The 12,934-nt window shown below is 34.1% G+C and overlaps 2 protein-coding genes across 3 annotated transcripts; one reads left to right on the forward strand and one right to left on the reverse strand.

Moving 5' to 3' along the window:
• Positions 1 to 4,118: 4,118 nt before the first annotated feature.
• LOC131632767 (probable acyl-activating enzyme 16, chloroplastic) lies at positions 4,119 to 9,291 on the forward strand. 2 transcript variants are annotated; one of them, XM_058903492.1, is made up of 17 exons: positions 4,119 to 4,373; positions 4,526 to 4,708; positions 5,568 to 5,682; positions 5,783 to 6,082; positions 6,213 to 6,331; positions 6,426 to 6,575; positions 6,673 to 6,740; positions 6,812 to 6,917; positions 7,094 to 7,252; positions 7,333 to 7,386; positions 7,468 to 7,548; positions 7,751 to 7,888; positions 8,057 to 8,216; positions 8,337 to 8,416; positions 8,498 to 8,643; positions 8,764 to 8,821; positions 8,910 to 9,291. In XM_058903492.1, exons 1-17 carry the CDS (start codon positions 4,242 to 4,244, stop codon positions 9,000 to 9,002), a joined length of 2,142 nt encoding a protein of 713 aa, XP_058759475.1. In that variant the 5' UTR covers positions 4,119 to 4,241; the 3' UTR covers positions 9,003 to 9,291. The 2 variants fall into 2 exon arrangements, with proteins under 2 accessions (XP_058759475.1, XP_058759476.1); XM_058903493.1 differs by lacking the exon at positions 4,119 to 4,373 and having other exon boundaries at positions 4,570 to 4,708; positions 5,778 to 6,082.
• A 139-nt stretch (positions 9,292 to 9,430) lies between these two features.
• On the reverse strand, positions 9,431 to 12,615 carry LOC131632768 (pentatricopeptide repeat-containing protein At4g14050, mitochondrial-like). Its single transcript, XM_058903494.1, has one exon. It carries the CDS (start codon positions 12,359 to 12,361, stop codon positions 10,511 to 10,513), a length of 1,851 nt encoding a protein of 616 aa, XP_058759477.1. The 5' UTR covers positions 12,362 to 12,615; the 3' UTR covers positions 9,431 to 10,510.
• Positions 12,616 to 12,934: the final 319 nt, after the last annotated feature.

Genomic DNA, 12,934 nt, shown 5'->3' on the forward strand with positions numbered 1-12,934 from the left:
GCCACAACGGAATCAAATCAAATAAAGAATAAATAAATCTAGTATATATTGCTGTTAGTTAATTCAATCTTAGATTATTCAGAAGTTAGTTAATATGGTGGTTGGTTATAACTAACTCCATAATTGGTTACTAACTTGAAGTTAGTTAGTTAGTTACTAGTAAGACATTGTATAAAATGATGAAACTCATCTTGTGTGATCATTAAGCCTAATTGAATTCAATTCACCACTTTGATCCCCCTCAATTCAATTATTTATTTCTCTTTCCCTCATTTCCTGTCGAGCAAGCAAGCTCTTTCTCTACTATATTTGGTATCCTAGTCTGATTCTTGATTGTGTAGAATACATAACTGTTGAGGGCTGAGTATTTATAGCTCAAAATATGACTTGTTTAGAACTTGCAACCTCCATAAGCTGGATCAATCTTAAAGAGGAGAAGGGCTTTGTAAGAGCATCTACAAATTGGTCAGTAGCTGGAATTTGCTGAACAATGAGGCTTTTGCAGAGAAATTTCTCCTTGAGAAATAAGATATCAAACTCCACGTGATTTGTCTTGGCATGCAGAACAAGATTGCGGGAGAGTGCAACTGTTCTTAGGTTGTCATAGAAAAGAATATGTATGGCGAAAGAAACCTTCATTTCTATGAGAAAAAACTGAATCCGCAGAACTTCAAAAGTTTTATTGGCTCGGCTTCTGTACTAAGCCTCGGCTTCTGTACTAGACCTTGTCACCAAATTTTGTTTCTTATACCACTAGAAGAATATGTTAGGACCCAGAAAAATACTTGATTAAGAGAGGAACCTTGGCGGAGGCAGGTTGAAGCAAAATACCATGATAGAGGGATCATTTTAAGTATCTCAAAATTATTTTCACTGCATTTCAATTACTCTCTTACGGTTGTGAAAGAAATTGGCAAGCCTTGTTTACTGCATAGCTAATTTCCGGCCTTATATTGGTGGCATATTGAAGGATCCCACATTGGATCTGTAATAGGTAGATTCTCTTAAATAGTTAGAGCCATGCCTGGAAAGTTTGAGGTTAAACATCGTAGGAGTTGGCATGAAGTTAAAACCGATATAGCTCTATTTACTCTCTTAAACCAGTCAGTGGGTGTCTGTTTTAGCCTATAGATGGATTTTTTCAGTTTGCAAACACGCTGTAGGTTAGAACTTTCAAAACTAGGATCTTCTTGTATGTAAACTTTCTCCTGAATTATGCCTATAGATGGATTTTTCATGTTATATCTTTATTTTTCATGTTATGTAATGCTATCCTGTCAATGTTTATCATATCATGTAAAAAAAATCTTTTGCAAATAATGACTAGACTTAACATCAATTTTTTTATGGCTCACAAGGTTTCAAGCACCAAGAAGCCATTGTGCTAACCTTGAAAAGTAAAGCGCGATGCTTAGAGAGCCCAATATCTAAGGACCCAAGAGGTAATACACTAGTGTGAAGAGATGTCCTTAATTCTGTACTTCTTTCTGTCCATTTTGTTAATATAACATTAGCATCTTTTACAGGGTTGTTTATGTCAATTTGACCATGGTGACTTGTTTGAGAATTGATGTATTGCATACTTTTGGATGATGTCATGGCTGGAAGTTAATGTTTATGTTGAGATGCATGTAAGAATGTGCTGATAGTGTATGGTGATGTGTATTGCTAACAGATTTCTTGGCTTGAATTGTATGGTTCTTTATGAATGTATCATGACATGGGCTGATTTGGTTTTGTTATGAAATAAAATGGTTCGATATATACTGCATTTGGGATGGTATAATTTTTTGATCTTCCGTTTGCCATAGATTGAGTCATGAAATGGTATATTACTATGTAATTGGTTAAGTCTAGGGGTAGTCGGTTTTATTGTCCTTCCTAAATATAGCTTTATAGAACAGCAGAATAGTCATGAACTGCAGACTTGTTGAACCAAATAGACAAAAGAAACAAAATCAAAATTGAAGTAAACATATAACATTCATGTTTTTGTGTGACATTGTTAACTTTTTTTAACTTTGTGAAATAAGTTCTTCAAGATAGATTATGAGAACAACTTATAACACATATAAAAGTCATTTAAATTTATTTTATTTTTTGCTATAAAAATGATTTATATAGACTTATTCATAAGTATTTATTTTTATAAGCACTTGTGCTATAAGTTGTTTATCCAAACAATCCTAAATATTGTAAAAGTTGACTAATTTATTATTTTTTTGATGAACTTTGCAATTTTGAATTAATTTAGATTTTAATTATAAATGTAGATTAAAAAAAATTAAGTTGAAAATTATGTATAATAATATATTAAAAAAGTTTATAAAAAAATGCTAAAAATTAATTTAAATAAATTTTTTATTATAAAAGTTTAAAACTAAGTATAACGGTTCGATTCTTTAGCAAATGGTTCGGTTTGGAAAAATTGTCTTCTATGATTTGGTATGGTTCAGAATTCCGAACCGTTATACCAAACTAAAACTATTGGTTCAGTTCAGTTCTAAAAAATTCGAAACGGTTCGATACAGTTCGGATGCCTTTATATAACGGTTTGGTTTGGTTCAGTTTTCTGACAGAACCGAACCATGAACAACCATAATGACCATGGTGACAAACACATGCACTATGCCATACTTAACCATTGGGGAAAAAGTTTCAATAAAGTCAAAGCCATGTTGCAGATGGAAGGCTTTGGCTACCGATTTGGCTTTGTACTTGATGAGAGAACCATATGGATTTTGCTTAATTCATTTCTGAACATTCACTTGTAGCCAATGGCTTGAAGATTAGATGGAAGAGCATATAGAGTCCAAGTTTGATATTTAATCAGGGCATGATATTCGTGGACCATTGCTGCAACCCATTTTGGATTTTTGAGAGATGCCTTATGGGATATAGGTTTCAATAAAGTAAGAAGAAGTGTGGGATTTATCCTTGGTTGAACTATTCAACACCCTCTTCTTTTTTCTCTAGGATAAGTATCATTGGAAGGTAGGGCAGGCATTGTAGGTGAAGATGATGGCTTAGGTTGTGGAAAATGAAGAAGTGTTTGTGGACGGTGATTAGTTAAGTCATTCAGGTGTTGAGACATTATTAGAATTGACAATTGGAATATGAATGTGATGATTGGTCTAAGATGTAGATTAAGGAGTTGAGGTCGTGGTAGGTCCTCTCTAATGCTTTCATTCTTACGCATATCTTGTTTTGGTAGGTCCTCTCTAATGCTCTCAACTATGGATTATGATATACAACTGCATCATATGATTTTATAGAGTAACACATTTTTACATGACATCAAATGCAAAAGAAGATTCACAAATGCTAGATTATCAAGAGATATTAGAAGAGGGAGAAGGTTAGGATAAATCATATCGTTGATGTGTTACTTATATGTTCGTGTATTAGTGGCTATTGGGAGAGTAGGAATAGAGAGAGAGAAAGGGAGGAAAGTTTCATTCCTGGGATGGTTATTGTACAAGCCATGCTTGCCATGCTTGCCGAGACAGGGCATTCTTTGCGGTACATAAGGCAGAGGAAGAACCGGGGTCAAATATTTTCAGTAGTTGACTTTTTCGTTTTATTTTGATAATATCATTTTGATAATTGGTGTTATGGTTTGTATTGAATAACAAATGATGTAGGGTGAAAACATCTTTATCCCCATTTTGACTTAATATATGACATTTTAACTGAATGACAAATGTGTGTGATTTAATTTATAGATATTAGAATAGTTACATAAATTAAAATACAATAAATAAGAGCAAGTTACTGGAAATAAATAATAAATATCACAATAATATTATAATTTGAGACAGATAAAAATTGAAAAAAGATGACCTATTGTGAGACGGGTGAAATAATATTTTTTTAGCAGCATATAACTTTTATAACTTTTTATGTACCAAAATGAGCCTTGGGATTATTTGATGACAATTGTAATAAATTTAGTGAAAGTACCACCATGAAAGGGCGATATCTACACTACAAATTCTCCCCACAAAGAATGTTTCTTTTTCAAAAAAACTTAATGGAAACTGAACTTAACAACTTCTTGAAAGACTGAAGAATAATATTATTAATATACAATAAATTAATTCATAAATTTCAACAATTACCGATTGGACCATTATATCATATGCACCAAAAACTCACATAAATATCACTTGAACCAAAGTACCTACAAATTTTCTTACGAATACTTCTTCACCCATTATCTCTTCTTCTGTCAAATTTCAATGCCTCCAATTCCTTTCAGCTCCTCCAACCATGTTTCTTCGACCTTCTTCTCCTATTCCATCCATTCCATTCCTCGTCGCAACTTCACTGCCACGTCTTCTTTTCGTGTCTTTTGCCAAATTCAATCCAAGGTAACTACTTCTATAACAAACATGTATAACAAACATGTTTGCAGTACTATATTCATACACATGTTACTTCTTTTTCTCGAAAAATATATGTTATTTTGGTTAATTTTGTCTATCTTCGAAGTTCCAACATCAATGTTTTGTATAATATTCAGATAGAGAAAACTGAGATAAGAAGAATTTCCCCGTTACTAGAAAGTTCTGGTAATGGTGCTGTGGCTTTAGGGGATTGGAAAGCAGTTCCTGATATATGGAGAACTTCTGCTGAGAATTTTGGTGATAAAATAGCTTTGATAGATCAATATCATGATCCTCCTTCAACTATGACATACAAACAGGTTTTCTTTTTCTCTCTGATTGATAGCACGGAAAACACATGTATCACTAATTTTATTGTTATTGGGTAGAGTTTGGTTCAAGGTAGATGTCAGGTCAGTTATGCAGAAACATCAGATACAATGGCGTGAGTTCGACAAAATAATATTAATAAAGATTTCCTATGTTTTGAAAATAAGTACTTGATTTAATAAATGATCTTTGTGTGGTTTGTTCTGTTTTATTTTAAGAGATATATGGTTGAGTTTTATTGGTGGTGGGACATAGATATCATATAAACTAGTATTATCCTAATCTGTTGCCACAATTGACTCTGTTTTTTATTTGTTTCATACTCTTAAACCTCTCATCTAACTCGTGGAATATGAATGTGTTCATTTTGAATCTTTGGTTGTTGAATTGTATATTGTAATTTACTAAGCTAAGATATATAGTTGTTACAACTTAGCTACATCAACAAGAAATTTATAATGAAAAATATACATAAAAAGTATATGTCAAAAAATGCATGGTTCATTCTTCATTAATATATGAATGATTATAATGATAACAATTTTGAAAAACAAATAAAAAATGTACTGTCAACTTTTTGTAATGTTAAAACCCAAATTTCTTGGTTCTAAACCTAACTGATTTAGTCCATTTTCTTTTATTGGTATCATACATAAAAAATCAACGACTAAACCTTATCTTATTAAATGGGATCAACTACATAGATTAACTTCTGTCATAATGTTCTATTCAAGACTGTGTTTCATAGAATATGTATCACATCTTTCAATTTGAATCACTGAGAAATTTATCCTATGAAATTTCATTCAATTGCATGCTATATGTCAAATTTTCTCATCAAAATTTCAGTTGGAAGATTCAATATTGGACTTTGCTGAGGGGTTGAGAGTTATAGGAGTAAAACCTGATGAGAAAATTGCACTTTTTGCTGATAACTCATGTCGCTGGCTTGTAGCAGATCAAGGTATGTTGAACTTTGTATATTATTTATAAAAAAATTGCATGATATCTACAGTAATATTTTTTATCTTTTTAATCACATTCATAATATGTTTTTAGTCTAGGCATGATGGCAATTGGAGCAATCAATGTGGTAAGAGGTTCAAGGTCATCAGTAGAAGAACTTCTGCAAATATACAACCACTCTGAAAGTGTTGCACTAGCTGTGGACAATCCTGAAATGTTTAATCAGATTGCAAAACCATTTTATTTGAAAACTTCTATTAGATTTATTATTCTACTATGGGGAGAAAAATCAAACCTTGTCAGTGAAGGAAACAAAGAGGTTCCAATCTATACATTCATGGAAGTCGTACATTTCGGGCGAGAAAGTCGCAGGGCATTGTCTGAGTCTCATGATGCAAGTACGCCACCAGCACTTTTCTGTGTATTCATTTATTTTGCGAAGAAAATAACCTATTAGTCTTTCTCTTAATCATCAAAAAGAATAGTAATAAGGTTCACTATAAACTCATCTACAATATGTGATTGCAGGACAACAGCATAAGTTTGAAACAATAAAATCTGATGACATCGCTACTCTTGTGTACACAAGTGGTACTACTGGAAATCCGAAAGGTGTTATGCTAACCCATCAAAATCTTTTGCATCAGGTTTGATTACAAATCTCTCAAACTTAAATGTTATTAACTGTGAAATGTTTCTTGGCTTTAATCAATTTTTATATCACGTGTTGTGAATTTCTAGATCAAACACTTATCAGATGTTGTACCTACTAAAGTTGGGGATAGATTACTAAGTATGTTGCCTCCCTGGCATGCATATGAAAGAGCTTGCGAGTATTTCATTTTCTCGCGCGGTCTTGAATATATTTACACTACTGTCAGAAACTTGAAGGTATTATTACTTTTCATCCTACGTTTCAACTTTCACCCATCATAAAACAACACATGGTTTCATTTGATTAATGTGATGTGTTTTATTTTTGTTCTAGGATGATTTGGGACTTTATCAGCCACATTTGATGGTTTCTGTTCCTTTAGTTTTTGAAACTTTGTACAGGTAACCCAATTTCCCATAAATTATTTGAACGCCACTTGTAAATAGTAACATCGTTTCTGGTTCTTCTGTAGTGGGATAATGAAGCAGATATCTACAAGCTCACTTATTAGAAAGCATGTCGCTCTGACATTCACAAGGGTCAGCTTAAGATACATGGAATGTAAACGAGTTTATGAGGTCTGGTCATCAGCTCTATAATCATATTTAACAACCTTTACAGATTATGATTATTTCCAAAAGCTGAAACAAACAGATAAAGAAAATCCTAAAAAGATGATTTTTTCCATAAAACAATTTGAAACAAACAGGCTCTATCATAATAATTCTATTTCTGATCAATGATATGTTTGCAGGGTAAATGTTTAACAAGGAATCAGAAATCACCTTCATATCTCTATGCAGTATTGGATTGGCTATGGGCAAGAATTATGGCTGCAATATTATATCCAGTACATATGCTGGCAAATAAACTGGTTTACAGCAAAATTCGTTCAACCATTGGAATATCAACGGTATTGTATTTTGTACTACTATTATTCGTGATTTGGAAATGCATCACTTTTCTGTTCACGATAAGTGAAACCTTCTGCAGGCTGCAATAAGTGGTGGGGGTAGCTTACCTTCTCATGTCGACAAATTTTTTGAGGTTTGATATTTCTCACCTTTGTTACTCCCAAACAGGATTTTGTTTTTGGCGTTCTTCTCACATTTTCTTACTCATATGCAGGCTATTGGTGTAAACTTGCAGAACGGATATGGTTTAACAGAAACTTCACCTGTTATTGCTGCTCGGCGACTTGGTTGTGACGTAAGCCATAAACTATAAACTGCATAATATAAAGCCAAGTATCATTAGATTAAGAATATTGTTTTTGGTCTTTTGTAGCTTAAAACTTGTTTTTTCTACTTATATTGAATAGTTTAACATGTCATTATTTTAAATTAGTTTGTAAAAGTCTGCAAAGAGTAGTGTTTTTATCTAATAATGCTTTACATGCTATCTTTTAAAGGTTATTGGATCTGTGGGGTATCCACTAAAGCATACAGAATTTAAGGTTGTAGATTCTGAAACTGGTGAAGTTCTTCCACCTGGTTCAAAGGGAATTTTGAAAGTCAAGGGCCCACAATTGATGAAGGGATACTACAAGGTAATCTTCTTAGTCAAGATGTAACCTTCTTGTGTCTTGTCTTGAGCTTTACATGTTATAATTTTGTTCATTTATGAATACTTGACTGTCTGCTAAGCTTGAAGAGTGAGATAAGGGCTTATAAAAGGCTCAAGTTATGTCAGTTACATGTCTTTATTCTTGTATCAGAATCCTTCGGCTACAAATCGGGCCATAGATAAGGATGGCTGGCTGGATACTGGTGACATAGGTTGGATAGCTCCCCGCCATTCAATTGGGCGGAGCCGTAATTCTGGTGGTGTGATTGTCGTTGAAGGCCGTGCTAAAGACACCATTGTGCTATCATCAGGTAGAACAGATGTTTGTGTATGCTAATCTTTGAATCCTATAAGTACTGTCCCTCCCTCATTGTTGATCATGGGTTCTTTTTCCTTATGGAAGTACTGATCACGTGTTTCAATATGAGAAGGTGAAAATGTTGAACCGGGAGAACTTGAAGAAGCTTCCATGAGGAGTAACTTCATACAACAAATTGTTGTCATTGGCCAGGTGAATTTAAATCTTGATGTCTTAATTATATTCATACAGGTATTTATAAATTGTAACGATTTCACTTATTTGGGCATATAGGATAAGCGACGTCTAGGAGCTGTAATTGTTCCTAACAAAGAAGAAATCTTAAAGGCAGCTAGGGAATTGTCAATTATAGATTCCAACAGTTCAGATGTCAGTCAGGAAAAAGTGACCAAACTAATATATAATGAATTAAAGACCTGGTAAGATCTTGTGTTCTGTTGGTGAGAGTGAAACTAAATACATGGTCAGAGGTGCTATGAATAGGAAACAAATCAAATATTTTCTATCTGAAAATTGAATCTCTCCCTATTATCATGCAGGACATCAGGGTTTCCGTTTCAAATTGGGCCAATCCTTCTAGTAAATGATCCCTTCACGGTTAGATTGAACATCATAGTAATGTCTTTCTTTATATTATTTAATAACAGAATTGACATATTTGGTTAATTTGTTACTATAATGACAGATTGATAATGGGCTATTGACACCGACAATGAAAATTCGAAGAGATAGAATTATGGCTCAATACAAGGACCAAATAGAGAATATATACAAGTAAACTTGCATAACACCAATGGTATATTATGATCAGTTATAGTTCAATACAGGATCAAATGGAGAACCTATACAAGTAAACTTACTTAATGCCAATGGTATGTCACAATAGACTTATACTAAGGAATAACAAATATACCATTACCACAATAATTAGATAGGTAACAACAGTTTATAATATATATAGTGACTCGTGTAACTTCTAACACATTAATTCTCTCTTTTCATTTAAGATCTTTGTTTTTATGTTAAAGTATACTATTCCCCTAAGGGAAGCTTAAATTACATTTCTTTCACCAGTTTAAACATGTACTATACTTCATTTTTAATCTTATTGAATGAATATGGAGAATCCTTCCAGCAATTCCTTTTTATATTTGTTACTTACAATGGCATTGATGGTAACTAATTTTCAAATACTTCTTTTATTAGCTTTCAAACTTCACTCAAAATATTTATTTTATCTTTTATCATTCCATATTTGATATAGTTGGGGCTAAAACTATATCTTAATGATACTAGGAATCACAAATAGAAGAAAAAACGAATTAAATTGTAATATATGTTTACTTCTCGGATAACAAACTTGCAGATTTTAAATTAAGAAGAAAAAAAAAAGTGTAATTTAAGTTTCATTTTAGGGACAAGAATCAAGTCTGAATACACTATCCAATCGCATAATCTTTTAATTTTTGTGTCTCTGATTACGTATTATATTACATTCATATCCCAAACTGTATTGGTTCTTTCTTGTTATTAATCTTAAAATTTGATATTGATTTGAAGATTTCAAATAAAATTCTATAAAAGGATTTTAGCTTAATTTTCAGAATAAAATTGATTTTAAGATTAAGATTTTAGAATATTTCTAGTCAGTAATCCATATTCATGTTTCTTGATATTAAAGTTTCACAAAATAAAAGCGTTTCTGTTTGGTTCAGTTTAATAACAAGCTCCAACAAGTTGTTTACATACCTCGGCAAGCATAAAATGCTCTACTCAACAGAAGTTCTACTCAACACAAGGAAGAGTGCAAAATGCGAAAATAGTACCAATTACACTTACCTCACCACTTCTTTTGAAACATTATGCAGCTGAAGGGGGTAATTTGGAAGAATAACAAATAATATTGATATTGATTTCTTGAATCAGAGTAAAAACTAATTCCTAAAATTTGACGCTCTTCTCAGTCTTTCTTCCTGCAATGACATATGGAAGCAAAGAACATGAACCAGCATGAGTCCTTGCACACATAAGTTAACACATAAAATATTGCAGAACAAGAAGGCCCTTAAGATTAACACAATTTGTGTCAACTCTTGCACGGGTATCATGTCAAATGAATAGTACTGGCCATGCATAAGGTTGCATACCCATAATAACATAGACCAGGCTCTTAGAACATATAAACACCCTATTTGGCCCTTAAAAGAATGTAATTTTGTGTTCAGCGCCTCACGCTGGCATTCCTAGGGTCTTGGTTGAATTCAAATCTATGGAAATTCTCCCAAGTCACCAGAAGTCATTGCATGAACAATTCCCATCCTTAAAATGGTGATATCTTTTGAGATCCCGAACATAAATTTCCCTACTTGTTATAGTGCTGATGAGCTTCAGCACAGTGTGACAATCTCCACAAACACGAAGATTTTTCACTATACGTATAGTAGTCCCCGGAACAGCCTTGAGAAGCCCGTAGGCCACAGCCAATCTCTCACTATGCCAAAAAAGTTGTCTCTCCTTCTCTTGTTGATCCATGTCATGTAAAACTGAGCTAGTATCAGGAACATAACCCCTTTTCCTCATTTCTGCATCTAATTTTCTCATCAAACCTAGAATCTCATCTTTCATGGGTTGAGATGCCTCTCCGGCATAAAACACCTGGCTTTCCTTTCCCAAGTCAATGGAGCTATAACCTGGCTCTTTTTTAACTTCCTTGACCATCATTAACTTCCGAACCTTTGAAACATTCTCCCACATACCAGCTCCGGCATATACATTAGATAACAATATATAGCTGGAAGGGTCCTCTGGTTTTAAGTTCAATAGATTATCAGCAATTCTAACTGCCATGTTAATGTTACCATGCTGCTTACAAGCACTGAGTAATGCAGCCCAAGTTGGTTCATCAGGTTTGACCGGCATTGTTCTGATGAGATTCTCTGCATCGTCAAGGTGTCCCGATCGACTAAAAAGATCTAGCAAACAAGTATAGTGCTGCAAAGACGGCCGAATTCCAAAATCTTGAACCATAGACTTGAACAAAGCACGACCCTTGCTAACTAGACCAACATGACTGCAGGCATAGATCAACCCAACAAAAGTCACCTCATTTGGCTTAACCCCAGCCAAAACCATGTCATCATACAAAGCCAAGGCCTCCTCAGCCAGCCCATGCTGAGCCGTGCCAACAATTATCGAAGTCCAAGAAACAACATCCTTTCTTCTCATCTCACAGAATATATATTTAGCAGCAACAAGGTCACTGCATTTGGCATACATATCTACAAGTGCATTACTTATAAACAAACAAGACTCATAGCCAAGGATTATGACTACACAATGCATCTGTTTTCCAAGCTCCCAAACAGCTGAATTAGCACAAGCACCAACCACACTCGAAAGAACTAAAGGGTCAGTAATACTAACCCCTTCACGCCTCATCTCAACAAACAAGTAAAGCGCATCAGTTGCATTCCCACTCTGAACCAACCCAGATATCAAAGCAGTCCAAGCATACAAATTCTTAAACGGAGATTTCTGAAACAATCCTAAAGCCTCAACCTTCCGTCCACTTCGCGCATACCCAGATATCATCGCAGTCCAAGAAATCGAATTCAACATAAAAATCGAATCAAAAACAGCACGCCCATAATCAGGCAACTCGAATTTCGCATACATATCAACAAGCGAAGACTTAACAACATCATCTTCAGAGTAAGGTGAAAGCAAGAAACGAGCATGGAGTTGTTTCCCTTGCTTGATATAACCACCACCCAAGTTAGCACAAGCCTTGATGAGGGAAGAGAAAACAAAGTGGTCTGGCTGCAACCCTTCATTGAGAATGGAACGCGAGATAGATAAAGCTTTGTATGGGAGGTTGGAGAGGTTGCAAGCGGAAAGGACAGTAGCCCAAGCAACATGGTCTCGGTGAGGCAATGCGTCGAACAGCTTAAGTGCATCTTGAAGGAGACCACATTTGCCGTATGCGTCAATGAGAGTTTTGGGGAAGGGTTCGTGTTGGTTGAGACCAGATTTGATGATTTGTGCGTGGAGTTTCTTTGTAATGAATGGGTTCTTACGTGCTAAGGAGAAGAGTTGAGATTTGAGTGCAAGTGCACTGTGAGAGTGAGAGAATGACATTCATCAACTGTCAACTTCGTTGTTCGTTATTACACGTACTTTGTCAAGCCGTACGTTAACATCGGTTTCGTATCTAGGTCGATTAAGAAAAGAGAGTGAAAATTAATTTAAAAATTGAAAATTAAGGGTTTTTTTTAATTTTAAAATTGAAAATTTTAAAATTAATTTGAAAATTGAAAAATTCTTAAGTTTGTGACTGAGACTGAGAATAAGAGTTTTTTTTGAGTTCATTGTACATACGTTGAAAGTTTGTTTAAGTTAGCTTGCTCTTAACCAAGTGTATATGGTAAGAAGGATTGTTTGTGGGAGATATCTAATGGGAAATGATCTTTTAAGAAATTAAGGGGATATTAACTTATGCACCAATCTTAGTTTTGCCCTATCCGAGTAAACCTTTTGCAATGTAATATGGTGTGTCTAGATCATGATTAAGTGATCTTATGCAAAATGGGAAAGGTGGTGTCCTATGCAACTAGGTAGGGGTGTTCAAAATCGAATCGGCCAATAGAAAACTGCAAATTAATCAAATTAAAAATCGCAAAAATCGTATTTGATTTGGATTAGCTCGGATCA

The sequence above is a fragment of the Vicia villosa genome, unplaced genomic scaffold (assembly GCF_029867415.1).
Source record: "Vicia villosa cultivar HV-30 ecotype Madison, WI unplaced genomic scaffold, Vvil1.0 ctg.001020F_1_1, whole genome shotgun sequence".
Lineage (NCBI taxonomy): Eukaryota > Viridiplantae > Streptophyta > Magnoliopsida > Fabales > Fabaceae > Vicia > Vicia villosa.

Bases quoted from the DNA above. Each gene is read 5' to 3' on its own strand.
- LOC131632767 (XM_058903492.1), top strand. From the start codon at position 4,242: ATGCCTCCAATTCCTTTCAGCTCCTCCAACCATGTTTCTTCGACCTTC. The intron at 4,709-5,567 runs GTTTTCTTTTTC...TCAAAATTTCAG, and splicing joins CAACTATGACATACAAACAG to TTGGAAGATTCAATATTGGA. The intron at 8,644-8,763 runs GTAAGATCTTGT...ATTATCATGCAG, and splicing joins TATAATGAATTAAAGACCTG to GACATCAGGGTTTCCGTTTC.
- LOC131632768 (XM_058903494.1), bottom strand. From the start codon at position 12,361: ATGTCATTCTCTCACTCTCACAGTGCACTTGCACTCAAATCTCAACTC.